At 43.7% G+C, this 12669-nt stretch overlaps 1 protein-coding gene across 1 annotated transcript in view; it reads left to right on the plus strand.

Moving 5' to 3' along the window:
• Nucleotides 1-12669, plus strand: part of pde8a (phosphodiesterase 8A) — a 75233-nt gene that overhangs the window by 18497 nt on the left and 44067 nt on the right. Inside the window, exons 2-4 of the mRNA XM_061887738.1 lie at nucleotides 5554-5610; nucleotides 9881-10071; nucleotides 12030-12086. Coding sequence (XP_061743722.1) covers nucleotides 5554-5610; nucleotides 9881-10071; nucleotides 12030-12086 — 305 coding nt within the window. The remainder of the gene's footprint in view (nucleotides 1-5553; nucleotides 5611-9880; nucleotides 10072-12029; nucleotides 12087-12669) is intronic.

Consider the following 12669-nt stretch of genomic DNA (forward strand, 5'->3'; position numbering starts at 1 on the left):
TCCTATCTTCACAATAAAAGCCCTGCTTCATGCTGCCTGCGCTAACAAAATAAGAGTCTCGGAAAGCTGGCGTGCACAAGTGATGTGCACGCCAGCTTTCTGAGGGATCGCTTGTGCACGCCAGTTTTCCGAGACTCTGTATTTAGTTAGCGCAGGCAGCATGAAGCAGGGCTTTTATTGTGAAGATAGGAAATGTGCAGTCGGCCTTTAGAGTTTTGACGGAAGGTACGGCGCGAGAGTCTGTTGAAATAAAAAGTGTTTCTGGCCTTCCTCTCGGTCATATTTTCATAATAATGATCTTGCAGCAGCCAGCGTCATCTCACAAGACCCTCCGGTACCGTGAATGTCATTTAAGTGACGTCTTGGTGAAGATTGATGATCACTCATTTTTAGGTCTATTTTTTTTAAAAGCCTGGCTGGAGATCGACTGACACACCCCCCGCGGTCGACTGGTAGCTCGCCATCGACGTAATGGGCACCCCTGTATTATACACTAGTACAGACGTTAATAATGTATACACTAGTACAGACATATATTAATGTATACACTAGTACAAAGGGAATAAGCGGTAGAAAATGGATGGATGGATAGTACAGAGGTCGGGAACCTTCTTGGCTGAGAGAGCCAAAAAGCTAAATATTTTAAAATGTATTTCCGTAAGAGCCATATAATATTTTCTAAACACTGAACACAACTAAACGCATGCATTTTTAAGTAAGACCAACATTTCTAGAGTATAATAAGTCTCTTTTTCTTTGTAATAACATTGTTATTCTGAAGCTAACTGTGGAAGGGGCGTGGCCTTCGGGCTTGCAGCGAACTGGGGTGTGAAAGAACCGGCCTAGAAATCAGCGACAGGTGTGTAGATGGCCCACCTGGGCCTTTTTTATCTAATCACCTGTCGCTCTGTTATGAGAAGCAGCCAGGAGGAGAGACGGGGTTGGGGCTGGAGCCAGAGCCAGAGCGAGAACAAAAGAGAAAAATACAATTGCTGGAAAGCAACTGAAAGACTTGTTGAAAAAATTCAACAATATTGTAACCTTGAAACAGGCTGTCATGTCGGTGCTTGGTGGTCTGAAGAACCCCCAGGAGGGCAAGGCCCACACTAACCAATAATAAATAAATAACTTCTTACCATTAACGCAACTTCTTGAACAGGTGCGGTAGAAAACAGATGGATGGATGGATTAAAATTGCATGTGAATGTTTTATATTTTGAACATTATGTTTAACACCGTGATTACAATTGGAATTATTCATTACTTATCGTGTCAAGCAATGTCAGCTCAGATTTATCTGAGAGCCAGATGCAGTCATCAAAAGAGCCACATCTGGATCTAGAGCCATAGGTTCCCTACCCCTGTTCTAGTACATCTATGTAAATATATACTGTACATACTTCTGTACACACACACTATTGGGACTGTCATTCTTGGAGCGCATGAGTGTGTCATGTGCTCCAGCTGTGTGTGTGTGCGTGTGTGTGTGTGTGTGTGTGTGTGTGTGTGTGTGTGTGTGTGTGTGTGTGTGTGTGTGTGTGTCAAAGTTGGAGGACACTCACTTATCTTCTCAGACTGTTTTGCTGCCATTCTTTAAAGTCTGCAATGCAAGTCCAAGTATTGCTGTGTGGTGCAGACTAACTCACACTAGTCACCTCTCACTAGTCAGGAGTCACCAGTTACCACTCACGTCACCACTCACAAGTCACCACTCACAAGTCAGGAGTCACCACTCACATGTCACAAGTCAGGAGTCACCAGTTACAATTCAGGAGTCACCACTCACAAGTCAGGAGTCACCAGTTACCACTCACGTCACCACTCACAAATCAGGAGTCACCACTCACATGTCACAAGTCAGGAGTCACCACTCACAAGTCAGGAGTCACCACTCACATTTCACAAGTCAGGAGTCACCAGTTACCACTCACGTCACCACTCACAAGTCAGGAGTCACCACTCACAAGTCAGGAGTCACCAGTTACAATTCAGGAGTCACCAATCACAAGTCAGGAGTCACCACTCACAAGTCAGGAGTCACCACTCACATGTCACAAGTCAGGAGTCACCAGTTACCACTCACGTCACCACTCACAAGTCACCACTCACAAGTCAGGAGTCACCAGTTACAATTCAGGAGTCACCAATCACAAGTCACCACTCACAAGTCAGGAGTCACCACTCACATGTCACAAGTCAGGAGTCACCAGTTACCACTCACATCACCACTCACAAATCAGGAGTCACCAATCACTGGTCAGAAGTCAGGAGTCACCACTTACAAGTCAGGAGTCACCACTCACAAGTCAGGAGTCACCACTCACATGTCACAAGTCAGGAGTCACCAGTTACCACTCATATCACCACTAACAAATCAGGAGTCACCAATCACAAGTCAGGAGTCACCACTCACATGTCACAAGTCAGGAGTCACCAGTTACAACTCACGTCACCACTCACAAGTCACCACTCACATGTCACAAGTCAGGAGTCACCAGTTACCACTCATATCACCACTAACAAATCAGGAGTCACCAATCACAAGTCAGGAGTCACCACTCACAAGTCAGGAGTCACCACTCACATGTCACAAGTCAGGAGTCACCAGTTACCACTCACAAGTCACCACTCACAAGTCAGGAGTCACCACTCACATGTCACAAGTCAGGAGTCACCAATCACAAGTCACCACTCACAAGTCATGAGTCACCACTCACATGTCACAAGTCAGGAGTCACCAGTTACCACTCACATCACCACTCACAAATCAGGAGTCACCAATCACTGGTCAGAAGTCAGGAGTCACCACTTACAAGTCAGGAGTCACCACTCACATGTCACAAGTCAGGAGTCACCAGTTACCACTCACATCACCACTAACAAATCAGGAGTCACCAATCACTAGTCAGAAGTCACAAGTCACCACTTACAATTCAGGAGTCACCAATCACAAGTCACCATTCACAAGTCAGGAGTCCCCAATCCTAAGTCAGAAGTCACAAGTCACCACTCACAAGTCAGGAGTCACAAGTCATCCAAGCAGTCAAAACACTGAAGAAGCCAAGCTTGTGAGGTGGTCCTGTTTCAAGTCCACTTAGATGTGAGGTAGTCCTGATTCAAGTCTACTTAAATGTGAGGTGGTCCTGATTCAAGTCCACTTAGATGTGAGGTGGTCCTGATTCAAGTCTACTTAAATGTGAGGTGGTCCTGATTCAAGTCCACTTAGATGTGAGGTGGTCCTGATTCAAGTCCACGTAGATGTGAGGTGGTCCTGATTCAAGTCCACGTAGATGTGAGGTGGTCCTGAGTCCTGATTCAAGTCCACTTAGATGTGAGGTGGTCCTGATTCAAGTCCACTTAGATGTGAGGTGGTCCTGATTCAAGTCCACGTAGATGTGAGGTGGTCCTGATTCAAGTCCACTTAGATGTGAGGTGGTCCTGATTCAAGTCCACTTAGATGTGAGGTGGTCCTGATTCAAGTCCACTTAGATGTGAGGTGGTCCTGATTCAAGTCCACTTAGATGTGAGGTGGTCCTGATTCAAGTCCACTTAGATGTTAGGTGGTCCTGATTCAAGTCCACTTAGATGTGAAACATTGTCACCCAGACAGCGGAGCAATAAGGGGCTAAATACCTTAAATACCTGTGAAGAGGTACACAGGAAGTGAAGTGAAGGGAAGTAAATTATATTTATATAGCACTTTTTCTCTAGTGACTCAAAGCGCTTTACATAGTGAAAGCCAATATCTCAGTTGCATTTAAAGCAGTGTGGGTGGCACTGGGAGCAGGTGGCTCAAGTGCCTTGCCCAAGGACACAATGGTAGTGACTAGGATGGGGGAAGCGGGGATCAAACCTTGAACCCTCAAGTTGCTGGCACGGCCACTCTACCAACTGAGCTATAGTATATGTATGTATGTATGTATGTATATATGTATATATGTATATATGTATGTATGTATGTATATATGTATGTATGTATGTATATATGTATGTATGTATGTATATATGTATGTATGTATGTATGTATATATGTATGTATGTATGTATGTATGTAAGTAAGTAAGTAAGTAGACATCACCTGCCATCATGTTTGTCCCAGCCAACTTACAGTAGCTTAACCCACAATTCTTAACAGCTGTCCTATTTCTCTTTCTACATTTCTACTTGTCTCACTCTCCATTCATTGTTATTATTATTTTTATCATTATTATTATTATGACTTGTCTCACTCTCCATTCATTATTATTATTATTTTTATTATTATTATGACTTATCTCACTCTCCATTCATTATTATTATTATTATTATTATTATTATTATTATGACTTGTCTCACTCTCTATTCATTATTATTATTATTATTATTACTATTATGACTTGTCTCACTCTCCATTCATTACAATTACTATTATTATTATTATTATTATTATTATTATTATGACTTGTCTCCCTCTCCATTCATTGCAATTATTATTATTATTACAATTATGATTTGTCTCACTCTGCATTCATTGCAATTTTTATTAAAATTATGACTTGTCTCACTCTCCATTCATTACAATTATTATGACTTGTCTCACTCTCCATTCATTATAATTACTATTATTATTATTATTACAATTATGACTCGTCTTACTCTCCATTAATTACAATTATTATTATTATTATTATTATTATTATTATTATTACAATTATGACTTGTCTCCCTCTCCATTCATTGCAATTATTATTACAATTATGACTTGTCTTACTCTCCATTCATTACAATTATTATTATTATTATTACAATTATGACTTGTCTCACCCTCCATTCATTGCAATTTTTATTAAAATGATGACTTGTCTCACTCTCCATTCATTACAATTATTATTATTATGACTTGTCTCACTCTCCGTTCATTACAATTACTATTATTATTATTACAATTCTGACTTGTCTTACTCTCCATTATTTACAATTATTATTATTATTATTATTATTATTACAATTATGACTTGTCTCCCTCACCATTCATTGCAATTTTTATTAAAATTATGACTTGTCTCACTCTCCATTCATTACAGTTATTATTATTACAATAATTAATTACTTGTAATTATTATTGACTTTTCTGTGACACGAGGACCTTCATGTGTTTTACTACAATACAAGCTGTACATTGACTACTCCAAAGTATATCCAGGTTTTGTTACTCTTCCTTTTCTGCTGAAACATCTGTTGGGGAACAAATACTGCCACACCTTTTTATACCTTTGGAAATATCCTACAATGACATCAAATATCTGATGAAAATACTTTCATGTATTACTATAGTGTACTTAAAATACTTTCTTGTAATACTATAGGGTGTTTAAAATACTTTCATGTATTACTATAGTGTACTTGAAATACTTTCTTGTAATACTGTAGTGTACCATAATGCTTTCATGTATTACTGTAGTGTACTTAAATACTTTCATGTAGTACTATAGTGTATTTAAAATAATTTCATGTATTGCTCCAGTGTATGTCAAATACTTTGAAGTACTAATGTGTGTACTTGTTGTGTTTCAGAGCACATTGACACAGGTGCAGTTTGGACCAATGAAGTTACTTCAAGACTCACTTCAGGTGTGTGATATCATATTATCATATTTACATACATGTATCATCATATCATATTTACAAACATGTATCATCATTATCATACAAACCCCGTTTCCATATGAGTTGGGAAATTGTGTTAGATGTAAATATAAACAGAATACAATGATTTGCAAATCCTTTTCAACCCATATTCAGTTGAATATGCTACAAAGACAATATATTTGATGTTCAAACTCATAAACTACATTTTTTTTGCAAATAATAATTAACTTAGAATTTCATGGCTGCAACACGTGCCAAAGTAGTTGGGAAAGGGCATGTTCACCACTGTGTTACATCACCTTTTCTTTGAACAACGTTTGGGAACTGAGGAAACTAATTGTTGAAGCTTTGAAAGTGGAATTCTTTCCCATTCTTGTTTTATGTAGAGCTTCAGTCCTTCAACAGTCCGGGGTCTCCGCTGTCCTATTTTACGCTTCATAATGCGCCACACATTTTCCATGGGAGACAGGTCTGGACTGCAGGCGGGCCAGGAAAGCACCCGCACTCTTTTTTTCACGAAGCCACGCTGTTGTAACACGTGCTGAATGTGGCTTGGCATTGTCTTGCTGAAATAAGCAGGGGCGTCCATGAAAATGACGGCGCTTGGATGGCAGCATATGTTGAATTTTGCATCGATAACAGTCTGGATGGTTCGCTTCCCCTTTGGTCCGGATGACACCATGTCGGATATTTCCAAAAACTATTTGAAATGTGGACTCGTCAGACCACAGAACACTTTTCCACTTTGCATCAGTCCATCTTAGATGATCTCGGGCCCAGAGAAGCCGGCGGCGTTTCTGGATGTTGTTGATAAATGGCTTCGGCTTTGCATAGTAGAGCTTTAACTTGCACTTACAGATGTAGCGACCAACTGTATTTAGTGACAGTGGTTTTCTGAAGTGTTCCTGAGCCCATGTGGTGATATCCTTTAGAAATTGATGACTGTATTTGATACAGTGCCGTCTGAGGGATGGAAGGTCACGGTCATTCAATGTTGGTTTCCGGCCATGCCGCTTACGTGGAGTGATTTCTCCAGATTCTCTGAACCTTTTGATGATATTATGGAGCGTAGATGTTGAAATCCCTAAATTTCTTGCAATTGCACTTTGAGAAAGGTTGTTCTTAAACTGTTTGACTATTTGCTCACGCAGTTGTGGACAAAGGGGTGTACCTCGCCCCATCCTTTCTTGTGAAAGACTGAGCAGTTTTTGGGAAGCTCTTTTTATAGCCAATTATGGCACCCACCTGTTCCCAATTAGCCTGCACACCTGTGGGATGTTCCAAATAAGTGTTTGATGAGCATTCCTCAACTTTATCAGTATTTATTGCCACCTTTCCCAACTTCTTTGTCACGTGTTGCCGGCATCAAATTCTAAAGTTAATGATTATTTGCACAAAAAAAAATGGTTATCGGTGTTGTCTTTGTAGCATATTCAACTGAATATGGCTTGAAAAGGATTTTCATATCATTGTATTCTGTTTATTCAAACACAATTTCCCAATTTATATGGAAACGGGGTTTGTATTATCATATATTAGTCTAAGACTAGATGTGACCCATCTAAGTTTAAGACTAGATGTGACCCATCTGTGTCTAAAACTAGATTTGACCAATCTAAGAAATAAGACTAAATGTGACCAATCTAAGTTCAAGACTAGATGTGACCAATCTAAGTCTAACACTAGATGTGACTGATCTGTGACTAAGACTAGATGTGAACAATGTAAGAAGTAAGACTAGATGTGACCAATCTAAATTTAAGACTCGATGTGAATAATCTAAGATGTAAGAGTAGACCAAAGTCTGAGACTAGATGTGACCCATCTAAGTCTAACACTAGATGTGAACCATTTTAAGTATAAGACTAGATGTGACCAATTTAAAAAGTAAGACTATATATGACCAATGTCAGTCTAAGACTAGATGTGATCAATCTAAGTCTAAGACTAGATGTGACCAATCTAAGAAGTAAGACTAGATGTGACCAGTCTAAGACTAGATGTGACCAATCTAAGAAGTAAGACTAGATGTGACAAGTCTAAGACTAGATGTGACCAGTCTAAGACTAGATGTGACCAGTCTAAGTCTAACACTAGATGTGACCAGTCTAAGTCTAAGACTAAATGTGACCAGTCTAAGTCTAAGACTAAATGTGACCAGTCGAAGTCTAAGACTAAATGTGACCAGTCGAAGTATAAGACTAGATGTGACCAGTCTAAGTATAAGACTAGATGTGACCAGTCTAGGTCTAAGACTAGATGTGACCAGTCTAGGTCTAAGACTAGATGTGACCAGTCTAGGTCTAAGACTAGATGTGACCAGTCTAGGTCTAAGACTAGATGTGACCAATCTAAGTCTAAGACTAGATGTGACCAATCTAAGTCTAAGACTAGATGTGACCAATCTAAGTCTAAGACTAGATGTGACCAATCTAAGAAGTAAGACTAGATGTGACCAGTCTAAGAAGTAAGACTAGATGTGACCAGTCTAAGACTAGATGTGACCAGTCTAAGTCTAACACTAGATGTGACCAATTTAAAAAGTAAGACTATATATGACCAATGTCAGTCTAAGACTAGATGTGATCAATCTAAGTCTAAGACTAGATGTGACCAATCTAAGAAGTAAGACTAGATGTGACCAGTCTAAGACTAGATGTGACCAGTCTAAGTCTAACACTAGATGTGACCAGTCTAAGACTAAGACTAGATGTGACCAGTCTAAGTATAAGACTAGATGTGAGCAATCTAGGTCTAAGACTAGATGTGACCAATCTAAGTCTAAGACTAGATGTGACCAATCTAAGTCTAAGACTAGATGTGACCAATCTAAGTCTAAGACTAGATGTGACCAATCTAAGAAGTAAGACTAGATGTGACCAGTCTAAGTCTAAGACTAGATGTGACCAGTCTAAGTCTAAGACTAGATGTGACCAGTCTAAGTCTAAGACTAGATGTGACCAGTCTAAGACTAGATGTGACCAGTCTAAGACTAGATGTGACCAGTCTAAGTATAAGACTAGATGTGACCAGTCTAAGACTAGATGTGACCAATCCAAGAAGTAAGACTAGATGTGACCAGTCTAAGACTAGATGTGACCAGTCTAAGTCTAACATTAGATGTGACCAGTCTGAGTCTAAGACTAGATGTGACCAGTCTAAGTCTAAGACTAGATGTGACCAGTCCAAGAAGTAAGACTAGATGTGACCAGTCTAAGACTAGATGTGACCAGTCTAAGTCTAAGACTAAATGGGACCAGTCTAAGTATAAGACTAGATGTGACCAGTCTAAGTATAAGACTAAATGGGACCAGTCTAAGTCTAAGACTAAATGAGACCAGTCTAAGTATAAGACTAGATGTGACCAGTCTAAGTATAAGACTAGATGTGACCAGTCTAAGTATAAGACTAGGTGTGACCAGTCTAAGTATAAGACTAGATGTGACCAGTCTAAGTCTAAGACTAGATGTGACCAGTCTAAGTATAAGACTAGATGTGACCAGTCTAAGACTAAGACTAGATGTGACCAGTCTAAGTCTAAGACTAGATGTGACCAGTCTGTCTAAGACTAGATGTGACCAGTCTAAGTATAAGACTAGATGTGAGCAATCTAGGTCTAAGACTAGATGTGACCAATCTAAGTCTAAGACTAGATGTGACCAATCTAAGAAGTAAGACTAGATGTGACCAGTCTAAGACTAGATGTGACCAGTCCAAGTATAAGACTAGATGTGACCTGTCTAAGTATAAGACTAGATGTGACCAGTCTAAGTCTAAGACTAGATGTGACCAGTCTAAGTATAAGACTAGATGTGACCAGTCTAAGTATAAGACTAGATGTGACCTGTCTAAGACTAGATGTGACCAGTCTAAGTCTGTAAGACTTGATCAGTCCAGTTGTGGTGGACTGAAGGTCCTGAGACGTGTTTTTCCGACCAACTTTGCAGCATTAGTTGCACTCATGTTGCCAGAAAAGCAAACCACTGACAACATGTCCCGCCCTCTTTAGCGTTAGCATTAGCCATGACTTGCTCCGGAGGCTCCTGAGGGCCAACAAGTACAGAGTATACATCTTTGTTCTTCTTTTAATGGAATATGTTGTTGAAATGGAGATAGTTGCTCAACATTCCACGTTGCTGAATTCCGCCCAGGGATCAATCAAGTACTTTTCTAACACCCGTCTTGTCTTGGTTGACCACCACTTCCTGGAAGAAGTCACCTGACTGAGCAGCAGCTCTGTCTTCTCTTGCAGGTACTTTTAGTTTTTGCCAAAGAGGACAGTCAGAGCAGCGCCTTCTGCTGGGCGTGTGAGCGAGCCAACTACAGCTGCAGCCTGGCACGCACGCCCGAGTCCGCCCTCCAGTGCTTCGCCCAAAAACACCACCACCTCGTCCTCATCGACCACCGACATTCCAGACACTTTGACGCTGAAGCACTGTGCCGGTAGGACCTCGCCATGGATCCTTGTCCTCCACACTAAACTTTACACTTCAGGGAGGAAGACAGAATGTAAAAGAGGGTTCTGATTAAAAAAAAAGTTGGGAATCTACCGTACTTCTCGGGGTAAACAGAACGCTGGTATTTAAGCCACACCCACAATATTTTAGAAGGAATACATATTTTGACATTGCCGCAGATGGTAGAAAATATTCTGTAAATGTTTATTTACATACCTCAATTGTTCCCAAACGGTGTCTGTAACAGGGCAGTAAAACAGATGATCAAACAAAACAGAAGTCATGGCCATTGACCCATTAGCTGCGCAAGCTAGCTCTCAACTCAGCTAAACAGACTCGGTAATTCCACGCTTACGTTTTAGTGAATTTATTAGTGAAAGCGAAACGATACAAAAATAATGCCGTTGTAAGTTAATAATACTAACACAGACCCTTGTGAAGCTGTGAGCGGTCCTGGACTCTCACCACGGCCGGCTGAGCGGTGCTGGACTTTCACCACGGCCGGCTGAGCGGTCCTGGACCCTCAGCACGGGCGACTGAGCGGTCCTGGACTCTCACCACGGGCAAGTGAGCGGTCCTGGACTTGCACCACAAGTGGGTGAGCAGTCCTGGACTCTCACCACGGCCGGCTGAGCGGTCCTGGACCCTCACCACGGGCGACTGAGCGGTCCTGGACTCTCACCACGGGCGGGTGTGCGGTCCTGGACTCTCACCACGGCCGCCTGAGCGGTCCTGAACTCTCACCACGGGCGGGTGTGCGGTCCTGGACTTGCACCACAAGTGGGTGAGCAGTCCTGGACTCTCACCACGGCCGGCTGAGCGGTCCTGGACCCTCACCATGGGCGACTGAGCGGTCCTGGACTCTCACCACGGGCGGGTGTGCGGTCCTGGACTCTCACCACGGCCGCCTGAGCGGTCCTGAACTCTCACCACGGGCGGGTGTGCGGTCCTGGACTCTCACCACGGGCGGGTGAGCGATCCTGGACTCTCACCACGGGCGGGTGAGCGATCCTGGACTCTCACCACGGCCGGCTGAGCGGTCCTGGACTCTCACCACGAGCGGGTGAGCGGTCCTGGACTCTCACCACGGGCAGGTGAGCGGTCCTGGACTCTCACCATGGGCGGGTGAGCGGTCCTGGACTCGCACCACAGGCGGGTGAGCAGTCCTGTACTCTCACCACAGCCGGCTGAGCGGTCCTGGACTCTCACCACGGGCGGGTGAGCGGTCCTGGACTCTCACCACGAGCGGGTGAGCGGTCCTGGACTCTCACCACGGACGGCTGAGCGGTCCTGGACTCTCACCACGGGCAAGTGAGCGGTCCTGGACTTGCACCACAAGTGGGTGAGCAGTCCTGGACTCTCACTACGGCCGGCTGAGCAGTCCTGGACTCTCACCACGGGCGGCTGAGCGGTCCTGGACTCTCACCACGGGCGGGTGAGCAGTCCTGGACTCTCACCACGGCCGGCTGAGCGGTCCTGGACTCTCACCACGGCCGCCTGAACGGTCCTGGACTCTCACCACGGGCGGGTGAGCAGTCCTGGACTCTCACCACGGCCGGCTGAGCAGTCCTGGACTCTCACCACGGGCGGCTGAGCGGTCCTGGACTCTCACCACGGGCGGGTGAGCAGTCCTGGACTCTCACCACGGCCGGCTGAGCGGTCCTGGACTCTCACCACGGCCGCCTGAACGGTCCTGGACTCTCACCACGGGCGGGTGAGCAGTCCTGGACTCTCACCACGGCCGGCTGAGCAGTCCTGGACTCTCACCACGGGCGGCTGAGCGGTCCTGGACTCTCACCACGGGCGGGTGAGCAGTCCTGGACTCTCACCACGGGCGGCTGAGCGGTCCTGGACCAGCGCCGGAGCTGTGCGGTACATTGGGAGCGTGAAAAAGAGCAAAGCCTTTGATGTGATGCCCTGTCTTCTCTATGTGTTTATGTGCAGGTCCATGAGAGCACTCAGCTGTGCAGAAAACACTGTGATGGTGGCCGTAGTCAGAAGGTAAGTCATGTTATTCAGGAGGTAGGTCACATCTGTCAGTAGGTAGGTCACGTCAGTCAGGAGGTTGGTCACGTCAGTCAGGAGGTAAGTCACATTAGTCTGGAGGTAGGTCACGTCAGTCAGTAGGTAGGTCACGTCAGTCAGTAGGTAGGTCACATTAGTCAGAAGGTAGGTCATGTCAGTCAGGAGGTAAGTCACATTAGTCTGGAGGTAGGTCATGTCAGTCAGAGGGTAAGTCACATTTGTCAGTAGGTAGGTCACGTCAGTCAGGAAGTAGGTCACGTCAGTCAGGGGGTAAGTCACATTTGTCAGTAAGTAGATCATGTCAGTCAGGAGGTAAGTCACATTTGTCAGTAGGTAGGTCACGTCAGTCAGGAGGTAGGTCACATTTGTCAGTAGGTAGGTCATGTCAGTCAGGAGGTAAGTCACATTTGTCAGTAGGTAGGTCATGTCAGTCAGGAGGTAAGTCACATTTGTCAGTAGGTAGGTCATGTCAGTCAGGAGGTAAGTCACGTCAGTCAGGGGGTAAGTCACATTAGTCAAGGGGTAGGTCACATGTTCATTGTTTACGTTTATCGTTGAC

This window comes from Nerophis ophidion, linkage group LG25, assembly GCF_033978795.1.
Source record: "Nerophis ophidion isolate RoL-2023_Sa linkage group LG25, RoL_Noph_v1.0, whole genome shotgun sequence".
Taxonomy (NCBI): domain Eukaryota; kingdom Metazoa; phylum Chordata; class Actinopteri; order Syngnathiformes; family Syngnathidae; genus Nerophis; species Nerophis ophidion.